General features: G+C 59.4%; 4 protein-coding genes across 4 annotated transcripts; 3 read left to right on the forward strand and 1 right to left on the reverse strand.

Moving 5' to 3' along the window:
- Positions 1 to 8120: 8120 nt before the first annotated feature.
- Positions 8121 to 8465, forward strand: BKCO1_26000115 (uncharacterized protein; the record flags this gene model as incomplete). Its single annotated transcript, XM_020273371.1, has 1 exon — positions 8121 to 8465. The coding sequence occupies one exon, from the start codon at positions 8121 to 8123 to the stop codon at positions 8463 to 8465; it is 345 nt and encodes a 114-aa protein (XP_020130157.1).
- A 3461-nt stretch (positions 8466 to 11926) lies between these two features.
- BKCO1_26000116 (proteophosphoglycan ppg4) lies at positions 11927 to 19231 on the reverse strand (the record flags this gene model as incomplete). Its single annotated transcript, XM_020273372.1, has 3 exons — positions 11927 to 18520; positions 18571 to 18889; positions 18945 to 19231. 3 exons carry the CDS (start codon positions 19229 to 19231, stop codon positions 11927 to 11929), a joined length of 7200 nt encoding a protein of 2399 aa, XP_020130154.1.
- A 1225-nt stretch (positions 19232 to 20456) lies between these two features.
- On the forward strand, positions 20457 to 21024 carry BKCO1_26000117 (family transcriptional regulator; the record flags this gene model as incomplete). Its single annotated transcript, XM_020273373.1, has 2 exons — positions 20457 to 20659; positions 20721 to 21024. 2 exons carry the CDS (start codon positions 20457 to 20459, stop codon positions 21022 to 21024), a joined length of 507 nt encoding a protein of 168 aa, XP_020130155.1.
- Positions 21025 to 22402: 1378 nt separating this feature from the next.
- Positions 22403 to 25724, forward strand: BKCO1_26000118 (essential cytoplasmic protein ctr86; the record flags this gene model as incomplete). Its single annotated transcript, XM_020273374.1, has 3 exons — positions 22403 to 23416; positions 23489 to 24429; positions 24482 to 25724. The coding sequence occupies 3 exons, from the start codon at positions 22403 to 22405 to the stop codon at positions 25722 to 25724; spliced, it is 3198 nt and encodes a 1065-aa protein (XP_020130162.1).
- Between the last annotated feature and the right edge of the window lie 739 nt (positions 25725 to 26463).

Genomic DNA, 26463 nt, shown 5'->3' on the forward strand with positions numbered 1-26463 from the left:
GATTTGCGGATAAGCAGGCGCACGCCACGGTATGGATCGCTGGGACGGCTTGTTTGGCGGCTCCAAGATAACTACTGATCACTTTTGCCATGGCTGGAATGGATGCGCAGGGGGCAGAACCAGCGGTGCTTTGACCCGCTTTCTGCCAGATATCTCCGCACAACGTTTCCGGAGGCAATCAGGCAGGAATGGCCAGCAGCGGAACACGGCCTTTTCCGCCAAGGGCTGTGTTCCTGTGAGGGGCACGATCGACGACGACCACCCACAGTTTGGACGATGCAGGAATGAGCCACGGGCGGCGAGAAACCGAGGGGCATTGTAGCGCTGTGAATAGACAGCGCTCGGTGGAATTTTTGTTTTCTTTTACTTCGTCTATGGCCACGACAGGACTAAACATCACGATGATGTTGTTAGCGTCGGGTAAGAAGGCGGTGGTGGTTGGCGCTGATCTGTGCTCGGTATCTGCTGGCTCTGCCAGTGCCGGCGGAGGGTGGAAGTCCTCGCACAACTGAAGTGCTCACAGCCTTGCTTGCGCGGCGACATCGCTGAGCAGTAGTCGTGAACGACGACTTGGGTAATGAGACGAGAGAAAGGGTCGATTGAAAGGCGTGCGTTGCGAAGCTGCGGCCACTGATTGCTGGAAGGCTGCCGTCGGAGACAGCACCGGAGCTGACTGTTCGAACGGCAAACGGCTGCGGCGCGCTTCGAAGCGTTTCGCTGCCGGGCCTGCAAAGGCGGAGATTCTGTCTGAGGAACAGTCCGTTTTAGCCTCGCACGTGATCGTGCCGCGTCTCGCTTGCCGCCGCTCATCGACAAGGGGCCTGAGTCAGGCGCATGCAGCGCACTTCTCCATCACGTCGTAGCACCCTAAGCCGCCCGCCGCGAACCAGCACAGCGCTCCGAGAAGCTTCCTACTTTGCTCTGTTTAGCCGCGCCTCCTTTCTCGCCTTGGCTCTGCCCAGCTGCCACCGCAACGGCCAGCGCAGAGCCACGCCGTGCCCGCTGCGTCTCGCAGAGCCGTCTCGCCTTCGCCCGCTGTGCGCCTGTGCGCTCCAGACGTCCGCCGTGCTGCTCTGCTCCCTTCCCTACTCGCAAGTCGGCGGCTCGATCAATCGACGTCTTGCCACCGACATATGCTGCTGCTGCAGGGTGCCCCAACACACCCAGACCTCCCAATGCTTCACCGCCTCTCAATTGCCGCAGCAACGAGGACAAGCGGCGCCATTGTGCGACGAAGCCGGCAACCTTAAAACAGGAAAGCTGCCCACACGAGACGCATCCGCAAGCTATGGGGGCCCTGTGTAAGGGCCCTGACCGGCGGCACTCGAGTGGCGCCGCATCTGCGTGAGTAATGTATGCCGTCAGGCAGTCGATCGACGAGAGTGGAGGCAAGTGGAGGGGAAGGGAAGGGGAGACGGACGAGCAGATGTGCGGGCAGCGAAGGAACTGAGGCGCGGCACCGGCGGACCAGCGAGCCATCGAGCCACGCGCATGAGCCGCCGTCTCGCTCTTCCGCCCATGGCAAAGATTCGTGTGTCCTCGTCTCATGCACGGCCGGGCGCTTCTTCCTGCGCTCGCCTGGTGGTGAGACAGTAGACGCCGTCGTTGAGAGTGGGGCTTGCGCGCCTCGAAAAGCCGACAAGTCCAGATGCCGGGCCGGGGGCGCAGAGGTGCTCTGGCGCGAGGCAGAGCTCACTCGTGGCTGCCATTCACTCGTCGTCGTGAGCACACGCCAGTCGGAGGGTGGAGGAGAGTGCGCTGGAGCGCTGTGGGTGGTCCATCAATGATCCTCACGATGTGACGAGGCAGCGCACATCCGCCGCTGTGGCGAAGCGCGGGCACCGAACGCCCCCCCAAGGTACGTAGTAGTAGGCACGAGCAGGAGCACAGGCGGGCACGAGCGCCAGGGCCAGCGCCAGCGCGGAGCAAGCGCGGAGCAAGGCGCGGCGCAACAACGCGTTATCCCAAGTGGAGCTCTGGTGCTGGGATGAACAAGGCCGGCAACAGACAAGAAAACGCGAGACATGGGCCGGCGCTGCGTCAGAGAGAGCCGATGACGACGGATGGGTCGCCAGCTTGTGCGTTTGTTGGTTGGGGCGGCGCCGCGGCCCAGGCGGATGCTCGCTGGGGAGCTGCCGGATCAACGCTGAGTGGTGACGATGGCAGCTGGCACGGCCGGCGACCACCAGCCCACAGCCAGCCTGCTCCTTCGGCTTCTCCGCGTCGCCGGAGCGCGGACGGCGAGGAAAAACGAACAACGGCATCATGTACGGCGAAAAGCGACGGCCTGGGGCGCGGTGCGGCGGCGTGCAAGGCGGTGAACACGCGCGCTCCCCACTCGCGCCGCTGCAGGGCGTGTGCTGCTTGCTGCTCTTGGTCAGACACGTGGATGGCGAGGGGAATGGGCCGACGGGCAGAGACGACTGTGCTCTGTGGTGGACTGCTGCCCGTCGGCGTGTCTGCAGGCTGGTGATCTGCACAGTACCTACGGCAGCCTGCCCTCAGCGCAGCGCGCCAATGGTCAATGGCCTGGCACTGTCTCGCCTTACACGATGATCGCGACATGCAGCCCAAGACGAGATGCTGCACCGCTGCTATTTCCCCAGCGCGCGCGCCCTCTGCTGTATATTGCTGCATATAACACCCACCGTTCACGTCACGCAGCGCGGTCCGTCCGCCGGCTGCCCCGAGCACCCCAGCGCTCAAGCCATGATGCTGTTGGACCTGCTGCTGATGACGATGACCGTGACCCCTCCCCCGCCAAGGGCAGGAGCCACACAGGCGCTGAGGCGCGCTACGAGCACTGCACGACACCGAGGCCGCTGGACGATGCTTTTGGCGCCCAGAACCTGACGATCTGCTGCCGACGCGAGTACGCGCCGGGGCAGGCAAGGCGGCGGCGGCAACAAATTACGCAGCGGCGCTGCGAACGACTCTGCGCCGCTCCGATTGGCTGCGCGACGCGCCTTCCACCTGCGACATCAGCGTGAGAGCCGCAGCCAAGCCAAGCCCCGACCTCGACGCGAGCAGAAGGCTGCGACGACGCCCGCCAGGATAACGTGCTTTGCCGCCGCCGCCCCTCTCCTTCACCGTGGCCGTTCGTTCCTACGCTCACGTCCTCTCAGCCCGGCGCTCTGGGCACCCACGCGTGCGCGCAACGGCATGCCCGGCCAATCGCACCGGCACCGCCGAGTCGCCCAATCCCAGCTGCAGCTACTCTTGCATGCAAAGCCTGCATTAGAGCCTGCATGACAAGCGCAGCCACTCAAAGACGTCGCCGGCCAGGCCAGCAACACAGGCCCGAAGAGCCCAGCCCAGAAGCCAGCGAGCAGCAGTGAGCGGGCAAGCCGGGCCCAGCAGCCCAGCGCCAGCTGCCCGCCTGCCACGACTTGCTCCCCCTCCCTCACCCCTCAGGTCTCTGTACGCGCCGCCCGATGCGCTGCTGTCATCGCCGCACCCGCGCTCACTCCCGCCTGCCGGTCTCCGTCTGCAATGGCCATCTGCCTGCGTCTTTCTCGCCCTCACTCCGCCCTCGCCCGCCGCTCTCCCATGTCCGTCAATTGCCCCAGACACCGCTCGCCGCGGGCAATTGGCGCAGCATGCCGCGATTGATGGCGTCAGCGCCCGTTTTGGGTCCCCGGTAGACGGACACAAAGAATCACATTACACAACAGCCACGCAGGCAAGGCTGGCTAGCTCGACCAGCTAGCCAGCAGCACGGAAACGAACGAACAGCACCCCTGCCCCGCTTCCGAGTCCGACCTACGATCAGCCCGGTCCAAAAAGCCTATCGGCGACCAGGCCACAGGTAGCATAAGGGAAAGTCGTCGGCAGCGTGAGGCGTGCTTTGCCATCAACTTCTTTTGGGGGAAAGAGCGGATCCGCGCCGCTTCTGGAACTCCCGCGTTGGCACACACCCCGGTAAAGGGCCAGCAAGCTTGTAGAAAGAGTGAACACGCAACCGGGGCCGCCCCCAATTTTCATCTCTCAAACTCTGCCTTTTCCACCGGCCCATTTGCCTCACAGCACTCGACACATTTGTACTACAACGCAAAACCTCACATGCCAGGCAGACAGAGACAAAAGACGAGCTGCGGGTCCGCTGGCTCCAGACCACGGGTCCCACTTCACCACCATGATCACTCGCCACGCCGCTCCGCTCGCTGCTCCGCTCGCTGCTCCTTGCTGCCTTCCCTTTCCCCACAATCCGCCCAGTGTCTTTCCAGGACAACCCGGTTGCTTAGCACAGCAGCATTTCGTCAAGCAAGCAATCTCGCTGGCGATGACCAACGGCAGCAGCAGGCAGCAGATGCTGCAGTGGAGCTTCCCGTTTGATCTGAATGCGAAGCTCGGTTGCTGACCGGCTGCACGCTGTCCATAGCGCCACGTACCACAGTGGCCAAAAGAACCAATGTCCGTCAAGTATCAGCTACAGCCTAAGCGCAGCGACGTGCGAAGAGTGAGGTAAGCAACGCAAGAACGGCATGAGGAAAACAGCAGTCTTTGCAGCTCAGCAGCGGGAGCAATTGAATGAGGACCTGAAGCAGAACAACAGCTTTTCGACTCGAGAGCAACAGCAGCAGGGACAGCCCTCAACTGGTCCTGTAAGTGGAGCACGGGCACTGAACTCACGAAGCAGGGATATTAGCAAGGCTGCCGGGCATGGTAAGCCACCTCCCAGCCCCCCATGCTCCATGCCCGGCTCCTCTCCGCGCGAGCCCGTGCGCTGGATTTTTTTTTCCTCTACCCTCATCCACTTTTTGGACCGCTTCCCACCGGCATCGCCAGCCTAGTGTCCGCTCTATCGGGCTCTCTCGTCTCGCGTTAGGTGGAGTGGGCTGTGGTGGCCGGTGCGCGAGGCGTAGTGCGGGCACGGCAAAGCAGAGCACTGGCACTTTCGCTACGAGCGGCGGCCTTGGTGCGTGCGCACGACGCCCCGGCCGGCCGGGGTCGAGGGAAGGACCTAAGTGGAGCTCGGGCGCGTCACGGCGGAACCCACCGTGCCTTGTCACTCGCGCAAGGTGACAATCCCGTGCTCACCTCCTACCTGCGGCCCTTGTGGGCGTGTGCGCAATCCAAAGCTCGCTGCAAGCAACCCAGCAGACGATGCCATTCACATGACGGCCGCCGGCACCAGCGAAAACCTCGCCTGCATGTAGTAAATTTCAACGTCGCCCGATCGCCGGCCCGTCGCTGTACTCGGGCGTTTTGCGACCGTCGCAACACAACTTGCGCTCTTTTTCCTTGTCAAACTCTTCTCTCGCTCGCGATGCACGTTTCTCGCAGGTGTTGCTTCTCATTTTTCTGCTATATCATGCTACGGTCGAGCCGATTGGCTTCCCGGTAGTTCCGTCTCCCTCACCTTACTCGCTGCACCAGCTCAGCCACCTCTCACCACGGCACGCAAAGAACTTGTTTTGTCTTTCTCTCGGCACGCGGCATGTGCAAGCCCTTCCTGCGCTGCTCCGAGGTTGGTGGGAGAGGTAGGGGGAGAGAGGGTGGGGGGTGAGAGGCGCGAGGCTGAGTGAGCAGGCCAGCCGCCGAACAACGCACCATACTCGACCTCATCACTTGCCATTATCTGCCCCGAACTCCGCGCAATTCCTCTTCAAATGCCAGCGTCAGATAGAGGAGAGGGGGCAGGAAGCGGTGAGCACACGCATGTAACCAATTGGGGACGCAAAAAGAGTCAGGCGAGCGAGGCAAGTCAAGGAGGGAGAGAGAGAAAAAAGCGTGATGATGAGATGCAGCACGACGGGCTCGCCACCTCAGACGTCAATGCTTTTTGACAAATGCCGTCGTCCATACATGAGACGAGGATGACCATCTGCGGGGTAGCCGGGTGCAGCAATTGCTGGTCAGGCAAGGAGGAAGAGGGCCTGATCATCCTTGTCCGTGTCGGGGGGGAGGGGAGGGGAAGGGGGGGGGGCGGGGGGAGAAAGGAGAGACGTGATAACGGCATGGAATAGAGAGAGGAAAGCGCGGGCCGGTGACGAGGTAGGGGCGGGTTTATCCTAGTCCAGCTCGGACGAGATGCTGCAAGCTCCTCCCAGTGCGTGGTGAAGCGTGGTGTGTGCAAGGACGGGGGAAAGGCCGTGTGTGAGAAAGTTAGGGTAGTATAGCCGTAACCCAACCCCCTCCCTCCCATCGCCTCCCACTCCCATCCAAGGGGAGACCAGGGCTGGGAAAAGGAAAGCGGAGAAAAGCACAAACCAGGCTGAAGCTTTTCCTGGCGCGAAAGCGTAGGGTGGGCGCGCGGCCGGGCCCTGCAAGAGCTGATTGATTATTTTTTTTTCCTGTGCCCTCCCTTCTCTTGCTTTCTCCGATGGCAAAAGAGAATGGATACCCCGGGAAAGGGAAGCCACCTCAAGAGATCAACCAAACCGCGTTCGCCACGTCAGAGGATCTCCGATGGGGCATACTTCGGTCGAGCCTAGCGTTCCTTTCAAACCCAAATGATTTGCTTCCATATGCGATGACGGCCGAGTTGCCGCATAAGTCCCGCGCCAGCTCGTTACCTAACACCAAAATGCCTGTCAGCATGCACGTACTAACCAGCCCAACAATGCGTGCCCGCACGGTCAGTGCATGGCCGAGCGAAGCGGGAAGACGGTCAGCTGAGGAAAATGGCACCGGCGGCCGGGCTATGCATGATGCACGGGCTTCTGTGTCAATTGGACCGCATTGGCGGTTGCCCATGGTATGACCGCGGGCGCCGTGTCCACGAAAGGCTCCTGCAGGAAGACGAGATAAGGTGACTGGCTGACGATGCCTGCACCCAGGGTTGCGTGTGGGTATGGGACGGCCGGGGTCGCCAAGCCAGACTGTCGTCCTCGCATAGATGGAAGCACGAGAGATTGATCGGGGGCACCGTGCATGGCCGCTGACTCTGTACGCTGATTAGTTGGTGTGACGTCGAGAAAAATCCGGATGCTGGCTGGATCCGTTCAACCCCTTCGTAATGTGTCCGCCGCAGGCGCGGAGACGAGGGCACGAGATTGGACCAGAAGGGGCCAGTCGAGCCGAGCCCGTCCGGAGCGGTTGCGAAGGGGCGCCGGCCAATGCATTCTCTTGGGCAAAAAGTCTTGGTGGCTCGTTCTCTTTCCCCCCCGTGCTGGCGCTCACGGGAAAACTAGCCGTTAGACACCCGCCTGGCTCGTAATCCGGTGTTCCACACTAAGCAGGAGACAGTGGACGTCAAGGAGAGCAGCGGCCAATCGTTTACGAGCAGTGGGCGGGCGACGGAAGCCAGTGAATGGCTCGGCATAGAGCGTCGGCCACGTGACTGACGCTCGGCGCAATAATCTCAACCTTCGTCCGACATCAAATGTGATGAGACTTCGACCGCCGGCGTCAATGCCACCTCAACGCGCGCCAACAAACAGCATCGGACCAGGAGCATGAGGCATTTTGTCCGGAGAAGGAGATATTACGCGGAAGAAAAGCCACCTCGGCGAAGATCCTAAGCAAATGTGATATGGGTTTGCATGTCTGGAACGCCCGGCGCGGGCCTAGGGTATCATTGCAGCCGGCCCTCATGGATCCTCTAGCGGCATTAGGGGTGATCCGTGGGATCGTGGCGATATCGTTGGCCGTTGCGAGTGGGGTACGATAATGGAGCGGCGACGGACTGACGGCGGGAGCGGGAGGTTCCTTCGACCGTGGTGGTCTGTCGAGTCGGTGTAGTCGTCCTCCTTGTCCTCGTCCAGGCATAAATAGCCCTCTTTGCGACGGCCAGAGTCTCATCTCCAGCATCCTCAGCGCCTGCCTTCTCCTCCATCCCCAATTGTCTCTCAAAGATCCCAAGCGCCCTCCTCTTCCGCGACATACAGCTCCACCAAGGAGTGCCTCTACCCCAAGCCGACCCTCTCTCCCGGGACATTTGTTTGAGACTCTCCGGGTCCAGCAAGCCATCCCGACAGGTGAGCTCCGGCGCGTCGAGCGACATCGAGGGTCGTGGTGGTTGACGGATTTCAGGATCGAGCCAGCCCTGTCCAATCAGTCAGACGCCATATCAACTTTTTGATATCAAAAGGTAAGGGTGGCCCATGCTCTTGCAACGCTGTGGCCCCGAGGCTAACAGTGACGATCAACCTTAAGTTCCACCAAGCTCTTGAAACATGTGCTTCTTCGACCAGCACCGCTTTGCCTGTGGCGACTGGAAGTGGGGACACTTCCGCCAGCACTGCAACCGCGAGTACCGCATTGGTGAAACATGCGGCATGAAGCTGATCATGACGACGGTGCCGGTGAGCCAGAAGTGCAAGCTGTGCGAGAAGATCGACACCAAGATGCGCCGGCGCGCAGCCGAGGTGGAACGGATCAACCGGTGGCAGCGGGAGGGCGGCAAGTTCAAGGCGTCAATCGAGAAGTCAATGGACATCATCGGATCCCTGGACAGGGAGATCTACGACCTGAGCTGCGAGCGCAACAAGCGGCTCCAGGGCATCGGCAGCGGCCACTGAGGGGGGGAGTTTGGCGCCGGGCGCGCGTGCAGTGAGCGTTCATCTCTAGCGTTTCGTTTGTTAGGAGTTTGGATTGTTTCTTCTTGTCTCTGGGATCACGCGGGATCCACTCGTTTGTCGGCAGCAGCAAAATTGTCTGGAAGCGCGCCGAGGGGTTCAGGTGGCGGGTCGCCCAGGCGGCTCTTGATGCCCTCATGTATTACGAGTAGCGGATAGCTGGACGAATGCATTCTTTCCTTCAAATGATAGGCGAGTGTAGCCGCTGAGTGATCAGTTGGGGCTGAGGCGCCGTCCAATCCAGGCGAGTCGCGTAGCCAAAATAGAAGCAGCCGGGAAGGCGTAGACGCCGCGCGCACGGCCGGGTCTGCGCGCCGCACGCGTGAAGTGAGAATATGAGAGCCCGGCGGCGATGGATTCCGATGAGCCTTCAGACGCGCGCCGAGGGGAGGCGGAGGGTGGGAGGGAGAGGACGGTCAGAAGGTCGAGGTCGAGTGATGTGGAGAAAAGCGCTCCACGTGATCTGGCGCTAACCTGCTTCGGGCGGCCCCCACCTCGCCCGCAACTTCCGCCGCCGACCTCGACGCCGCCATCACCACCGCCAGCAGCCCGCCAGCAGCGCGCGCACCCAGCCCACGCTGTGCCCGCCACGCAGACCACGGCCGCCCGTCGCTTTGTACCCGCCGCCCACGACGGCCAGCCCGCGCCGCGCGCCGCTCGCGCTCACCGCACACGACGGCGGTGAGCCCCCGGATGCCGCTGCCTTGGCCGTGTGCCGCTGCTGCTGCGTGTCGCGTCTGGGGGCGAGTCCTGGGCGCCGCCGGGCTCCACGGGTTCCTGGATGCACTGTCAGCCGTCGCTCTCGCTGTCCGCGCCGTCCAACGCCCACCTGCCTGGAGACGCAAGCCCGGGCGGCCGCGCGCGAAGGTGGGAGAGCAGCTCTGCTCTTTTCTGTCTCTGCAAAGTCTCTCCGTCGCAGAGCATCGTTAGTTCAGCTCGAGCCGGCGCGCATGTCGAGCTGCCTTTTAGTGCGCCGTCTACGTGGCGGCCGCTGAGTGGCCCTTGTCCGCTGTTGATCCCCTCGACCCCAGTGCTGCGCCCAATCTGCGTGAATGGGCTGGCAGGATCCCGATCCCTCCCCAGCTCTTTTCGGGGCCTCAAATATCGAGTGTTTTCGTTGTCGTGTGGAAAGGGCCTGGGGCCGTTCTTGCGCGCCTGGAGGCGGCCTCCCCTCTCTTTATGTGCCTGACACGCGCAGCAAACCTGTGCCTGCTCCCCGAAGCGTCTCCCAGCGCTTAGCACTGCCCCAATGCCGTTGACAGGTGCGCTGCGTCCAGCCATCCATTCGTGTGGGAGGAGCAGGGAAGCTGCCTGAAAAGTACGCGCCACAGCCAATGACGGCCCGGCGCCGGGGTTCGTTCGAGCTCTCGACACCGGACCAGACCAAAGACCACGCATACGACGACATGACACACATCAGCGTGCGGATGGAGCTGTGTCAAGTTTCGTGTAACCATCATGCGCGTGCTGCAGTCGTCTGCCTCATCCCAGCGGCAAGCCGTTCTCTGGGCCCTTCGTAGCCAATACTTCGTAAGTTGACGCCTGACCTCAATCCACCCGCACTGCTTCTCATTAAACATTCCACACCATCTCCACCCGGTGTTTTGCAGACTGGCCATCGAGAGCCACTGCTGTCCCTGTCGGTGGCTGTGCCTCTTGTCCGTGCCACATGCACCTCTGCCTCCTCCACCACGCCCCAAACCGACACTTGCCCACCATAGTGTGTCACTTGGGATAACTTTCCTCCAATCCGCAGCCGAGCGTTGATGTGGTACCCACGCTTGAGTGGGGGCATGTCCAACATCTCTTCAGTGATGAGTGACGTGGAAGACTCAACGTTAACATACCATCCCATCCCGTTCAGCAGGGTTGCCCTGGTAAAGCCCCAACACGTATACCATTTCTGCACTCTTCGCTATCGAAACGCCGTCAGCTGTTGAAAGTAAGTTAGCAGACACGCTTGCGTCATGGTCACACTGGCATTTCACTTGTCCACGTTCACGACGACCCTCAGCCATCAACCAATCAGTCCCCGGCAGACCCGCTCTCACGTCCCTCACCGGGCGGCCATCGCAAGGGAAAACTGGACGCTTAGGCGCTCGGTGGCCATCCACCCGCGTCTTAGATCGCCCAATCGAGCGTATGCAGTCCCAAAGCGGCACTCACACCTTTACCTCATTCGCTGGTCTGTCGCGCCGTCCGCAGCCACCACCACTTTTCCCTCACTCTCAGCCGCGTGATCGACCCGATCCACACCAAAAACGGACCACAGCCTATGGGCTTCGCCCGCCAGCTCCCGAATTTGCATCCAACAAGCCGATCCGACCCGGGCCCCCGCCTTTACGTCCCGCTCCGCCCCCGCCTGCCCTGCACACTTAGTAAGGTACCTCCCACCGTTGAGCTAACGCAGGGTCGAACACAAGAGAAGGGGGTGGCTAAAGCAAAGGACCCGAGGGAAGGGGCATGATCGAAGAAGGGAAAGCTCAGCCCTACGCCAGCTCCTTCCCTGCATAACCCTATCTGGACCTGTGCCGCTCCCTTGTTATCGTTTATCGATTAACCACCCAACTTCCCGGGTTCCGGCAAGGGCCGCACACACACCGTGAGCCCCCCCTTCTCTCGGCAAATCCCTTGGAATGTAGTAGTACTAGTATCCTCGAGCTCTGTACCCCTCACGTTACAGCCTATCCTTGAATGCCAGTGTTTCAGGTTCCTCTCCCTCGTGGGCGCGCTGACCAAAGCGAAGGTGAAATAGAGTGATGCAACCTCAACGCCAGAAACACGCGTCAAGCAAGGCACGAAGGCGTTGTCCAGATCAGTAGAAGTAGGCGCCTGGTTAAAAAAAAAAATGAAGCACTTCTGTACCATCACGTTCACAACACACGCTCAAAATTTCAGTCGCTCATGGTACTCGGATGAAGAGAACGATGGACTCCTATTATGCTACCCAGGAAAGAGACTAGACTGGCGTTTGAGGACATTGTTTTTTGTAGATCATTTTCCATTTCGCGTAGACCATGATTTCCCGTCCACAGAGAAATAAGGAAGGGGGAAAAAGAAGAAACGAACAAGAGTATTTTCCCGATGCCTGTTTTTTTCTCGAATCCTCTCCCTCTTCTGCAACAGACAGCAGAAGGCAGTTTCCATTTGCTGTTGCCGATATTGTATGAATGAGCGTTACCAAATACAAAGCAGATGATGCAAGCTTGTCATGACGATGATGGTGATGATGTCCGAAAGAGAGACGGCAAAAAAAAAAAAAAGAGAAAAGAGAAACAAAGAGGAAAAACGAGCGAGGTCAACACAAAGTAACAACAACTACGACAACAACATCGCACTCAGAGTGCTGCCGTCCCGTCTCACATCAAGCAAGTTCTCTATCTCACCTCACCCCATCCTCCCCATCACACCCTCAACTCGCCCTCCCCCTTGTTCCCCTTCCTCGCCTCAACCACCACCCCCTTCACACCCACCACCCCATCCCCGTCCCCGCCAACCCCCTTACACGGCCCCACCCTCACCGTCACCGTCACCGGCGTCCCACCCTCACCCCCCATGGCCATCACGCCCGGCGTCCACCTCCCACCAAACGTGCCCACCCTCTCCCCGGGCACCGCCTCGACGACGGCCTCGCCCGCCACCAGCACCGCGACCGCGCACCTGGCGCGCGCGTCCATCTGGCTCGCTTCGGCGCGCACGTCGTACGCGACGCCCTGCTTGAACGCGCGGGGGTTGATCGTCTGCGTCAGGTCGAGCACGGCGCCGGGGTCTTGGAGGACGACGTTGATGCCGCCGGCACTGCTACCGTCGTTGTTGTTGGAGGAGGAGGAGGCCGGGACGGCGAAGGCGGCGTTACTGTCGGTGTGGATGTGCCAGGAGGTGGGGGAGTCGGAGTCGGAGGCGGTGGCGGTGGAGGTGGAGATGGCGTCGAAGGCGGTGAAGGAGGGGTTGGCTAGGAGGTTATTGGGGGAGGCGGGCGCGGTGGTGTCGCGTTTTGCGTAGGGGGGTGGTGGTGGGGAGGCGTAGGTGGTGGTTGTGGCGGTGGCGACGACGGAGGTCGATGTCGATGTTGAGGATGGCGGTGCGGCGGTGCTGCTGCTGCTGCTCGTGTCTTCGGCGAAGCTGCCGGTGCGGGCGGCGTTGGTGGCTGTTCCGGGGCTTTCGCTGGTGTCGGTGCCTGTTGTTGCGGGGAGGACGGATGTCGCGGTCGAAGAGGTTAGCGTGACGGTGGATGTCTCGGACGAGGTCGATGTGGATGTGGATGTCGTGGTGAGGGTTCCCGTCGAGAAGGTGGAGGGTGCGGAGGATGAAGAGGAGCAGTCGCTGGCACAGACGGAAACAGTTGTTGCAAACTGGGTGACTGTAGCAGTCACTGTGACGGCCGGCAAGGTGACGGTGGTATCAACGCATGAAGAGCTTGGGGCTGTCGGGGATGCGGACAGTGTGCCGTTGATCGAGGGGACTGGGCTGCCACTGCTCGGCAAAGCTGTCGATGCGGCGGCTTCACCAGTGCGGGGGGCTTCCGTACTTGACAGAGGCGTAGTAGCGTTAGCTGACGGCGCCGGGACGCCAGTCGACGCACCAGTACCAAGCAGAGAAGTGCTATTGGCTGTGTTCGAGGGGGCATAGCTCGGTCCGGTGCCGATGAGGGTAGGGAGGCTTCCCGGGATGGTACCCCCGGTGCTCAACAATGGCAGGGTGGCATTAGCAGATGGCGTGGGGGAGCCGCTCGTTACCCCAGTGGCAACAGGAAGGGCAGTTGAGTTGACCGAATTCACAGGCGCACCGCTGCTCGGGCCCGTGCCCGAGAGTGTGGTCGAGAAGGCTCCGTTACGGTTATCTTGTGTGCTTGACAAAGACTCCGTGGCGTTTGCGGATGACGAAGGGACGCCAGTCGAAGCGCCCGTTCCCACAGACGCAGTGGAGTTGATGGAAGCTGTAGGGATGCTGCTCGAAGCGGCTGTGCCAGTAGGTACAGTGGCATTAGCAGAATTGACAGGCGCCCCACTGCTCGGACCGGTGGCCAAAAGAGTAGAGGAGTAGTCACCATTGCGGTTACCCTGAGTGCTCGACAAGGACTCGGTTGAGTTCGCAGAAGCTGTAGGGATACTACTCGAAGCGGCCGTCCCCGTACCCGCAGGTGCAGTAGAGTTCGCAGAAGCTGTAGGGATGCTGCTCGAAGCACCCGTGCCAACAGGTGCAGTGGAGTTTGCAGAGTTAACGGGCGCCCCACTGCTTGGGCCGGTGGCCAAAGGTGCGGTAGGAGTGTAGTCACCATTGCGGTTGCCCTGGGTGCTCGATAGAGACTCGGTAGCATTCGCAGACGGTGTAGCGATACTGCTCGAAGCGCCTGTGCCCACAGGTGCAGTGGAGTTGGCCGAGTTAACGGGTGCTCCACTGCTCGGGCCGGTTGCCAAGGGTGCAGAAGTAGTAGAGAAGGCACCGCTACGACCAGCCTCGGTGCTTGACAAAGACTCGCTCGAGTTCCCAGATGGTGTTGGCATGCTGCTTGAAGCACCAGTGCCGACGGGTGCAGTAGAGTTGGCTGAGTTGACAGGTGCTCCGCTACTGGGGCCGGTGCCCAAAGGCGCAGTGGTAGTTGAGAAGGCACCGTTCCGATCACCTTCAGTGCTCGATAAAGATTCGGTCGAGTTTGCTGAGGGGCTAGGGATCGATCCACTAGAAGCTCCAGTGCCACTGGGCAAAGTAGAGTTTGATGATGAAGGAGCATATGCGGGAGCAGTGCCTAGAGTCGACGGTCGCAGGCGCGTGTTGGGGATTAGTGCAATGGTTCTCCCAGTCGGCACAGTCGAGTTTGCTCCAGGGGAGCCCGTGGAGGCAGTGCCCAACGGCGAGGTGGTCGAGAAAGCACCCGTGCGTGGACCCTCGCTAGTCGACAAAGACTCTGTAGAGTTCGCAGGTGAGCTGGGCCCTGTGCCCGGAGCAGACGTTGCGTTTCCACTAGCGTAGGTAGGAGCAGTTCCCAAAGGCGAGGTCGTTGAGAAATCACCCGTCCGGGGACCCTCGCTAGTCGACAGCGACTCAGATGAGTTTGCAGGAGCGCTAGGTGCCGTGGGAAGAGTCGATGTCGCATTCGCACTAGCGGAGGTAGGAGCAGTTCCTGACGGAGCGCTGGTGGAGAAAGCACCCGTGCCAGACAAAGGAGCAGTCGAATTTGCCGAAGAACTGGGGCCAGTGCCAACGGGAGAGGTAGAGTTCGACCCAGACGGAACACCAGAAGTACTTGAAACTGAATTGACGGGTGTGGTTGTAGATGCAAAGTTACCAGTACGCTGACCCTCAGTTCCCGTCCCGGCTGGGACAGTTGAGTTCCCGGGAGCGTTTGTGGACGAAGGAACAGTACCCGCCGGGCCTGTAGTGGGAGGAGAGGTTGCGTTTGCGGATGGCGCTGGGAAGCCGCTGCTCCCTGTTCCAAGCGGGACGGATTCAGAGGCAGATCCAGTCCGCGCGTTGGAAGTGCTCGAGAGAGACTCCACTGGGATAGTCGGGACCTCATACGTTGGGAAAGCATTGGTAGAGTTGGACGAAGGAACTGGAGCGCCGCTGCTAGCTCCGCTCGTCCCTGTTGTTGTAGTCGTGGTAGAATAGGCACCGGTCCTGGGGCCTTCAGAAGTAGAGAGGGATGCCGTCGAGTTGGGTCCTGTAGCGTGCGGTAGCAGCGCAGTGGCGCCACTGCCGGTGACCAAGGTACCGTTCGACGGAGCAACTACCGTCGATGTTACATTGAGAAGTGTCGTGGTGGTGACATCAACGCTCGAGCCCGTAGTAGCCGAGCCCGTGCGGTCGCCTGCAGATGTGGTCAAAGACTCTGTTGCTGGAGTGGTTCCGTTCTGTGAGTTTGAAGGGACGCCACTGGAGGGGCCTCCTGTGGACGCTGAACCAGTGCGGGCACCTTCAGATGTACTCAACGACTCCGTTGCCGGGACTGTGCCATTCGGCGAGTTATAGGGTAAACCACTCGATGGACTGCCCGTGGTCGCCGATCCGGTGCGAGCGCCTTCAGATGTGCTCAAAGACTCAGTGGCTGGCACAGTGCCGTTCGGCGAGCTCGAGGGCAACCCGCTCGATGGAGCTCCCGTGGTTGCTGAACCAGTACGAGCGCCTCCAGATGTAGTCAAAGACTCCGTTGCTGGAGTCGTGCCATTCGGTGAGCTCGAAGGTACGCCACTTGAAGGCCCTCCCGTGGTCGCTGAACCGGTGCGAGCGCCTTCAGACGTACTCAAAGTCTCAGTTGCCGGCACAGTGCCATTCGGCGAGCTGGAGGGCAGACCACTCGAGGGAGCCCCTGTAGTCGCTGAGCCGGTGCGAGCGCCTTCAGACGTGGTCAGAGACTCCGTCGCCGGGACAGTGCCGTTGGAAGAACCTGAAGGAAGACCGCTCGAGGCAGGCAGCTCGTAGGTTGGACTCGTTGCCTCACCGGTCCGCTCACCAGCGGTGCTGCTTAAAGTTTCTGTGCCGGTAGTCGTTGTTGCGTTGGATGAAGGCCCAGGCACGCCGCTCGAGGGACCCGAAGTGTTCGGCCCTGTACCAGTCGCTGCAGTCCCAGTGCGCTCGCCTTCGGTGCTGCTCAGAGTTTCGGAAGTGGTGGTTCCGTTGGAGGATGACGTGGGAAGACCACTTGAAGGAACCGACGGGCTTGCTTCACCACCTGTTGTTGCACTGCCGGTCCGCCCGCCTTCGGTGCTGCTCAACGTCTCACTTGAAGCGGCGGTGGTACCGTTGGAAGGCTGAGTGGGAAGGCCACTTGACGGGGCTGTCACGCTCGATCCACTGCCTGTCGTTGCTGTGCCTGTACGCTGACCTTCGGTGCTGCTTAGATTCTCACTTGAGGTGGCTGTTCCGTTATACGATGCGGAGCTAACAGGGACAGCACTCGTATATGTAACCACAGTCGTAAGGGATCCATTGGTTTGGGTGGTGATGAAAGTGCCAGTGCGAAGGCCAGAGTCTCCGCTGAAAGTAAAAGTTCCAGTTCCCGTGCCGCTGCCAACCGCAGTCGAGTTCGAGGGAGCCGATTCGGTTGAGCCACCCGTCTCCGTCGCACTCGATTCGTCGACCCGGCTGGAGACGACAATAAATGAACTCGAAGTCAAGACGGTCTCGCTAGGAACCAGAATAGTCTCTCCGCCCGCGCCAGTAGATGTGGAGGTTGATACATTCGATGTCACTACAGTAACTGCCGTGCTCACAGTGAGTCTAGTTGTCAATGTGCTGGAAATTGTTGACAGCTCAGAGGTGGTTGCAGAAGCAGGGCCCGATTCGGATGAGCCACCAGTAGCAGTCGAGTTAGTCGTGGCGCTGGACTCAGTTGAAGCCGTACCGGTGCGCTCATCCTGAGTGCTGCTCAGCGATTCCCCGGTGGTCGGCGCAGATTCGCTAGATCCGCCAGTTGCGATCGAGGTGATGGTGGAGGTCAGTTCCGTAGTCACACCAGAAACTACTGTGGTCTCGACGGCCGTTGACGTGATGGTTGAGTTGCTTGGCGCAGATTCACCTGACCCACCAGTCGCGGTAGTCGATCCGGTAGCAGCCAGTTCCGTCGACTCGCCCGTTGCGGTCGAAGTGATCGTAGCTGTCAAAACCGTCGTTGAGCCAGAGATGACCGTAGTGCCAGTAGTCGTTGTTGTGACTGTCGAGTTACTCGGGGATCCGCTGGGGCTGGACTCTGCTGAGCCACCCGTTGCAGTCGAAGTAAGCGTGGAAACCACCTCGGTCGTCACCCCGGAGATGACAGTGGTGGCGGTGCTTTCAGTTGTGATTGTTGTTGGGCTGCTCTCCTCCGAGCTGCCGGTAGCAGTGGAAGTGAGCGTAGAAACCACTTCGGTTGTCTCGCCGGAAATCACCGAGGTCCCGGTTGAAGTGGTTGTGAGGGTGGTTTCAGGAGCAGAGATGCCCGAGCCACCCGTTGCATTGGAGGTCGAGGTAGCTTCGATAACAGTCACAAGACTAGCGGACGTAGAGCTGTACGTGTACTCCTCAACAAGAGTGGAGCCTCCTGAAACGATAGTCGTGTTGAACTTTCCAACAAGGCCCGTGGCGGCCGTGGGAATGACCACCTTGCGGGTACTGGTGGAAGTTGCCGAGCCGCCTGTGGTGATTGTCGCGCCGGGTGCGTACTCAGTCCCTCCAGAAGCCTCAACTATGATTGATCCATCCGAGGTAAAAGTTCGGAGGCCGGTCACGGTTCCAGTCGAGGTCACGGTGCTCACGATCGTAGTTGCAGGGACGGTGATGAGGTCGGTATTGGTAAACACAGCAGTATTGTTGTAGGTACACACTCGCTGGTTCGTCGCGGCGTACGCGTACTGGGAGGTCCAAGACATGTGTACAGTACCTCCGTCGTCCGTGTAAACCGTGGAGAAGTACGTCGATGACGCACTCTCGGTAGAGTCATAAGGGCCGCACTGGGGGATGGCAGACGTCGTCGAGAGCGAGACGGTGGTGGTCGTGAGCGTGAAGTCGGACGGAGCTGACGTGAAAGTCGCATTTCCCGTGTTGTTGAATTCACCGACACGGTACAGCTCGCCGGAAACAGTGCCAGGAGATGCGACAGACAGGTCGCTAGTGATGCTTCTCTTCAAGTAACAACGGCCGTTCTTGAAAACAAACCCTTTGCAGACAGCAGCGTTGGCTCCCTGGCTGTATGTCGAGCAGAGAGCCGCACATTCAGCCGAATCATCCGCGGGCTGCTCAAGAGCAGTTTTATCGGTGAAGTCCAGGCCACAGTGGATCCGGTAAGCGTAAGTTTGGCTATTCAGGACATAGTTCTTCACTGATTCGTCGTCCGCTGGGCAGCTGACGCCTTCTCCAATGGGAATGCCAGTAGATTCGGGTCCTGTGCCAGTGGCAGTGGCAGAACCGCTAGCTCCTGCTGAACTTGACTCCTGGCCAGCTGTCACGGTGACGACCTCGTGGAAGACGATACTGCTGTTCGAGGTCCTTGTCGTCCTTGCAAAAGCAGCGATTGTAACAGTAGACTTCTTCTCAGTCAGCGTCGCACACGTATGAAAATATTCTGGGGACGCACGTTAGGAGGGCCAGACAGAGTCTGAGTAGTGGTTCCTGGCGTCGGCAGGCCAAGGCAATCACAAGCACTCGACAAACCCGAGCTGATTGAATTCAAAGCGGTGGCAGTGGAGTCAAAAGAGGAACTTTCTTCCAAGTTGCGTATGAAATTGCGGATGGCCTCAGCATCGGCCAGTCTTTTTGCAAGTTCAGGGCCAGGTGTGGGCTCTGGCGCTCTTGCGGCAAGCGATGTCGGCGTGACTGTGCTGGTGCTGGTAACGGTAACGCTGACAATGTTATTTACGGTGGCGACACGAGTAGAAGTGGCCTGGGTGACGGTGCTGCATTGAGGATCAGTCAAGAGGAACACTGCACCGAACTTCTTGATTGACGTACGAGACGGGGGTGACAACGACATGGACGGTGTCGGTAGGTCGTCCCAGCAAAGTTGCGCACAGTTCAGGGGCGGACGTGTGGGTGGAGAGGATCTGATAGTAGTCGTTTGATGGTACGCAGAAGTCGTCTTGACGCTTTCCGAAGAGATTGAAGTAGTCCAGGAAGCCCTTTCTCAGGCCTGCAGGCGCCGGACTCCTTCGGTCTGCAACGGCAGCATCGGTCACAGCAAAGGAAAGGCTGACGGCCAAAGCCGCGAGGGGAGAGCGAGCGAACAGCATGCTGAGCATTCAAAACGAATGGCGAATGCTCGAGCACGATCAAGGAGCGTCGGCGTCGACGATGGTGAAGAGGCACTTGGGAGCGGCATCCAAAATGCTTTATACAGACGGCAAAGCTAAGACAGCACACGGCTTCAACCTTGTGCCGCAGCCGGAAGGGCCTTCATGGTGGAGAAAACTGTGCCTTGCAGAGCCAATCGCCTTGCTCGCCATTTCGTGACTCGCCGCGGTCGTACTCGCGACGCGTGCGCGAGGCATCTACGTAGGGGCAGGACGAGAGCAAGCTGAGACTAGCCTGCTCTCGCTCAGAAATGATCATGGTGGTTCAAAGAAAGTGGTGTAGAGCAGGCGTAACGGGGGGTGATCTCCCCATTCTTGGTAACCAGGAGGCGTGTCTGGGAGCAGCGCCCTTGCTTGGTCGACTCCTTCGACCTGATCAGACCTGGGAGAACAAGGAGATGTTGCACTCTTGATCTAGTTTCTCGTATCTTCCACAAAGGGGGACGCGAATGGTGCGCGGCCAACGCGCGCGACGCGTCCAAGGGCGCCCAAAGGCATGGACATATGCAGGAACAGCGCGGAGCAAACGGCGGGGCGGCACGACGTGAGCGCAACATCGAGAAATAGAGACACCGCCGAGACGTCGGCATACAAGCTTCGGAGGTACGCCGACTCAGCCCGCGGCGCTGCGCTGTTGGAGGCGCATACCGGAGGCGTTTTCTGCACCACGGGGCGTGCGCCCGGCTGACCGACGGAGAACCAGGTCGTTGGGGACGGGCGATCGGCCGCGACGGTCGGCGTCTGGGCCGCGCGGAATGCAGCAGGCCATAAGGGCGTGACGGCGCGGTGTCGACGGTGATGGTGGTGGCTGGCGCAGCGTTGCGTCGGCTGGCAGCGGCACGGCCGCCGACGGGCTCCTGCACGCCCGAACCGTCAAGCGAAACCTCATAATCAAACATTCTGTTCCAACCTCACCTCACTGCCCAAGCTCCCCAGCAGCTCCCTGAACAAGAGCGTGCCCGCAATCCGGCCGCCGTCTTGCGTTCTGCCTCCAGCGGTCGCCGGCCCGTGCAAGCCACCCTAACACCAGCTCGCTGAGGCCGCGCTCCCCTGCCCACGTCCTCGCAGCCACACCCCGTTACAGACCTCATTCCAGATGGGCATCTGCGCTTCGTGCCTAGGCCTTGGCCGCAGGCCTCAACACGATGAGGTAAGAGCGACCCCATCATCAACCATGCCCGCCTGTGCGACTGACCTCCGCCCTTACGCACAGCGCTCCGAAGCCTCGCACCTCCTCGGTCCCGACCAATACCAGCACCAGTACGGCGCCGTTGCCCAACAAGGCCCGCACATGGGCATGAGCGCTCCTCAGCCCGACCCTGAGGAAATCAGGCGCCAGCGGGATGCCCTCGAGCGCATCTGCGCTCAGACATCCGAGTAGGCCCCCACCTCCAACTGGTGCCCGCAGCCGCTGCTAACCTTTCCTCTCCCTTGGTAGCAAGTTGATTGATGTTTCGCAATCCGCCCACCCCGACGAAGGCCACAAGATGCACAGCGAATACCATCGTCTCTTCATGGAGCGCTTCCCCGCCGTGTCCCACCCCGAAGACAGCCGGCCGTCGTCCTCTGGAACCGCCGTTGACAATGATGAAACCGCCTGGCTGGCCGAAGTCACAAAGGCGCAGGGCGACGAGGGCGACTGGGAGCACGTCAAGGTCATTGACAACGGCTCCCTCACCATCCAATTCGACGAAGTCCTGGGCCTGGATCGCAGATCTGCTCCCTCGCCTGTCAGGCTATAAACTCATCCCCCGGATCCGTCAACTCTCCCGAGATCTACGTGCACATCCGTCCCCTTGCGGGCCTTTGGCCCCGCACTCACCGGTCGATATTCTCCTTGGTTAAGTCATTGAATCTGTTCAGAGGCTCCGGATAGATTCCGTTGCTAGAGTTTTCCTTTGTAGTATTATACGGCGCTACGGCGCTTCCCAGGATGATACCTCCGGCGATTTGGCGCTCCCTTGTTCCCTCTGTTATTTCTCTTCTGGTTTTTCTGCAATCGCGAAAAGATATACCCAGAGTTGTTGGTTTTATAGCAGATATCGTAATGTATTTCGTTCGTCAGCTTGTAGCTCACCGATTTCCTAACCCGATTGCTTAACCATCTCGTTTTCTCCACATCAAGAACTAACCCGCCCAGTGCTTGTGCAACGGTTGCGAGGGTTGTCTAATACCCGTATCATGAAACAGACAGCATTCTTTGGACAAAGCGCCAAGATTGAGATCGACGTTCGCCTAGTGCACATGGGCGTCCGGCGTAAGGGTTTACCTGTGGTATAACTCTGGAGGTCAAACACCCAATCAAATCAAATAAGCTCTAACCGAAATGCTCTTCCTTTGCAGCACCTTTTTCCTTTTTCGATGCTAAGGTTTCAAGTTCAAGCTGTCGTGTCACGCAGCCTCGAGCAGAAGAGGTGCAAAGCATGCCCTTTCACCTTCTCTGCAAACGGTTGTGCACTTGTTATTCGCCATTACGCCATCTAAAGTGAGTTTGTCTTTTCACATGACTGACATGACGTTCAGAAGCAGCACGTGTTCATACGTTCAGACATCTCGTGATCCCGCATTGGAGGACAATGCTTATTTGACTTTCCGTGTCTGATCCATTGTTCTTCTTTTACCCAACAGGTAAGCAGCAGGAATCTGTTGGTGGACATCACCGCGAATTAGGATGCACGGCTTCTACGCCCTATCAGCAGAGGAAATTCCGTTGGCTGTCTTTCTCTGCCTCGGATCAGACTTTGACTGTGGAGCCAATGGTGTCACCCGCGCGTCCCTGATGCGATGCTGCTGAAGAATAATATTGGGTACAATTAGAACCAAGCTAAGCTTCGACGCAACGGGAACTATGGAGCTCTCACGGCGAGCAAACTGACGCTTCCGAGCCATCAACATAAAAAGATTTGGACCCCTTGCTCTACATCAAGAAAAGAAGGGGTCTAGGAAGCTGTGACCAGCATCAAAATTGCCTTAGGCAGGAATAGGGTTAGCGCTTCCGAGCGGATGTGCGTCACAGCTTAGATCGGCGGGCGGCGACGGCGGCGGCGGGGAGCGCGGAGGTTTTCGAAAAAGTCAGCCCAAGTAGCTGGAGCTGTGCACCACTCCCACAAGCTCTGCACAATGTCCGCGTCCGCAGGCGCAAGCATGGATCTCGATGCGCCTGCCCGTGGCTCGGACGACCCTGCGACCCCGGAAACAATCGAACAGCGAACGCCCTCACCGTCGCGCGACAGCCTAGCCGACCCGTACACCACGCAACTGCGCCTCCTCCTCCAGCCATGGATCGTCCACTTCAAATCGCCCGGCTACATCAAGCATGACATGATGGCGATGCTACAAGATATTTGCAAGAAGACTTTGCGCCGCACCGTCAGAGAACCCGAGGTGCGGCGCGCAATTGGCTCCAACGCAAACTTCTGGCGTGACGTCTGCGAGCTGCTCGAGAATGCAGTGCCATCGCTCGAGCATCGCTCGTTTGCGCCCGCTGACCCGCAAGCGCCCGAGTTCGAGGGCGCTTCTGGCACCTTGATCGCAGCCAATTATTCGAACCTCATGAGAGACCTCGAGCGTCTCAACGACCTCGTCTCGATCGCGCGCAACGTTCTCACGACCGGGGAGATCGCTCAGGACCTGGCGGCCGCCAAAGCGCAGTTCGACCAGGAAATATTCAAGCTCATCAGCGTCTGTGTAAAGGTGACCGCGCGTGGGTTTGACGGAGATGCCGGCACAGCAGACGAGCAAAAGTGGCAAGAGGTTGTCAACATGTACAAAAAGCTCCTCATCACTTGTCTCCAGTTCCTCAACAACCTCGTCGCTCGAAACGAACGTCGGAAGCTCATGCTTTGGGTCGAACTGTTCGACAGCTCCCGCGACGCCACCCTGCCACCGACCGAGGAGCTTGCGTCTCTCTCACTCGCTACCACACCGAAGTCTGCGGGTGCCTTTGGCGAAGAAGTCGCATCGTTCGGCTCCGGAACCCACCAGCCCGCATCGTCGCCATTTCTACTATATATTGGGAAGGTTGGCATGGAGGTCAAACGGGAGCTGGTGGCCCGAGGAGAGAAGTCCGGCGCGACGGAAATTGCGGCCGAGTGCAAGAAACGATGGCAAGAGATGCCGCAGGAAGCCCGTGATGTATGTGTCCTCCCTCGTTTAGCAGAGTCTCGATTGACTGCTATGGTCTCACAGGCAGTAACCTTGGTGCAGGAATGGCATACTCTGTACAGTGATCTGATTGCAAAGTACCGCCACGACGTTAACTTGCTTAGGTCGGTGAAGCTTCCGCCCGAACCCAAGGCCATCGATCCCAATGCGACCCAGGAGGAGAACGTTGCTGCTCTTGCCGCCAGCATAAACCAGCTGCAAATGGAAGTGGAGCGCATGAAGAAAGCCATGCTCACCCCGTCCTCAAAGACCCCTACTGCTCCCTCGGTCCAGCCTCAGGTGTCTGCAAGCGACCTCCTGAAGAACTACCCCAACACGCCGTCGCGGGCCGATTTGCAGGACCTCAAGATGCCCCTCGGCGCTGAGCCTCAAGATCCCCCGCCTGCCACTGAAGCCGATTTCCGTATGACTTACAACGCTGCTTATGGCGCCGACATCCTGCAGAACGGCAAGGACGATCTCATGAAACGCCTCGAGACATTTCCTGAACGGGTACCACCTCAGAATACTTCCGAGGTCTCTCCATCTTCTCCGGTCATGTCACCCGCGTCTCCGAACGCCACCGAACCTGCCGAGGACATTGGGGACGAGGTCAGCGAAGAGGAAGACAGCGAAGACGAAGACTACGTGGTACCTGGCGATGATGGACGAGGCTTGCTGACTGATGTGCCGCTAATTCTGGGCCCCTCAGAAATCGAGGTGCTGCCCATGATCATCATGTCCGGTATCGTGCCGCCAGCTGAAGGGGCTCCCGGCTACGGAACAGCAGCGGCGGAGGTCGCAGCTATCAAGAACATGCATACAGTACGCTGCCATCTCCTGCTTGCTCAAGACAATGGCAGAAACTTATTGCGCGAGCTCCTCATATTCGTGGCCGCATGGGATTTGCGTGAGGAAGAGCTGTATTTCAAGTTTATGGTCAAGATCATGGAGGCAATCCTGACCAACGGGCTGATGCCCTTCTCCTACCATGCCTTCAGAGAGTACGTGTCCATCCCTCATCGTTTGTAGGAACCACTAGCTAACATACTGCAGATCCAAGGACATCATCTCTCCCGCCCAAGCAGTAATCATGAAGCTGCTCACAAACATCTTCAAAGCTCGTCAGACTCAAGCTCAAAGTGCCGTCGCGAAAGAGGATGCAACTACCTATCCTCTGCGTGTCGACGTGCATATGGTCAACTTTTTGTTCACCGAGTTTCGGCGCCACATCATTCCTCAAACGTGCGCGCTCATCTTCCTGCAGGGAAAGATCAGAGCGGGACATGCGCATCCCGAGGACTTTCCACTCAACTTGTGGGACATGGAACGGATGTACGAGGGCGTCTACCAGTATCTGGAGTTCTTTGCCATTCTCACCGAACACGATGTGTGGAAGAAGATGATGGCCGACTGGGAAATCACCAGCGAACTTGTCACTCTCCTCAAGGAACTCGACGCCGCCATACCCAAGGGTACGCTCTTGGCACGGAAGCCTCCGGCGATCCCGGATCTTCGCACATCACCAAACCAGCAGGTTCCGCCGCCAGAGCCCGCAAGCACAGCCCCTGCGCCAGTCGCAGTTGAGCGTCCTTACGACGTCAACGCTCCTTCGATCAGTTCGACCGCAGCAGCCATACCATCAGAACCCTATGCGCCAGCATCCAACAGCCAGTACGTGGATGAGCCAGGCGAGGAACCATCTGATTTTGAATGGCGCAATCTCAAGAAGCTTACCGTTTTGGTGCTTACGTCGCTTGTATGGAAATCACGGAAAGTGCAGGACCAAGTCCGGACCCACAAGGGGATTGAGGCCATCCTCTCCTGCTGCCAGTATGACGAGCACAACCCTTACATCAAGGAGCACGCCATCATGTGCCTGAGGTTCCTTCTGGAGGGCAACAAGGAAAACCAAGACCTGATTCGCGAGCTCGAGCCCAAGGGAGCGGTGCCCAATGAAGTCCTCGACCAGCACGGATATGAGACATTCTGGGACCAGAGAGGCCAGGTGGGCCTACGACGCAAGGACGGAGGAGCGGCTGCGAGCGCAAAGGCCGCGGCGGCGGCTGTGCAGGCGGCCGCTGATGCCGCAGGGATTGGGAGCAGCGGCAACCAGGACGGAGAGAAGAGGAAGCCGCCACAGATCGGGTCGGGCCGCCTCGGTGAGCCGCCGAATCTGGACCTCCTGATGCAGCAGGTGATGCGTGATCTCCCGGCGCAGGTGACGGGAGCGCGCCAGGATGCGGAGAAGGCTGCGGCGCTGGCGAAGCTTGACAAGACGCTCAAGGATGGAAAGTGAGGCGTCCGTCTCAGGCATCTTTGCATCCTTGCCTTGCTGGCTCTGGTACCGATTGGCTGGCGCGTGTGGAGTTACTGCTTAATCTTGAGGAGGATATATGGGACTGGTGGTTCGGGCTGGCGTCATGGTGGAATTGTCTGATCTGATGCATGAATGAGATAGAGAGGCGGGGGTGGCGGACACTATCAGTGTGTTGTCTCAGACGCTCCCGTAGGTCTGGTACTCTCGTCTGGGAGCCATATAAAAGGCAGAGCCACGGGCCGCGCTGTCTAGATAGCAGAGTGGTGCAGTACCAACCATCTCGCAAAGACAAGGAAGGTGATATCCAGGTACTTGTAAGTAGCACAAAAAACCAAATCCAGAAATTTCTTCAATCTACGCATTCCTGTCGTGCTACGCTGCAGAATGATCTTCATGGCAAACCGGTACAGAAGCATGCAGGTACGCGGCCGTGGTTGCGGTACCTCACGACGACGGGACTCGGGAAAGGAGCGAGGAGCGATGACTCAGCAAAGGCCAGCAAATCTACCGTCGGTCGCACCCGCCTGTGCGCCTCATCCGCTCGCACGAAAACTAGCCTCAAGTCGCGGCATCATCATCGCCTGACCGTCGCGCGAACGAAAAGGACCACGTCGTCCTTGTTGGGTCCGTCGGGGGCTGCCGAAAAATGGCGTGTGTGCGGAGGTTGGCAGGGCTGAGCAGAGGAACGCGAGATTGTGGGCTGACCCGCCAGCGCTGC

This window comes from Diplodia corticola (genome assembly GCF_001883845.1).
Source record: "Diplodia corticola strain CBS 112549 chromosome Unknown scaffold26, whole genome shotgun sequence".
Classification (NCBI taxonomy): domain Eukaryota; kingdom Fungi; phylum Ascomycota; class Dothideomycetes; order Botryosphaeriales; family Botryosphaeriaceae; genus Diplodia; species Diplodia corticola.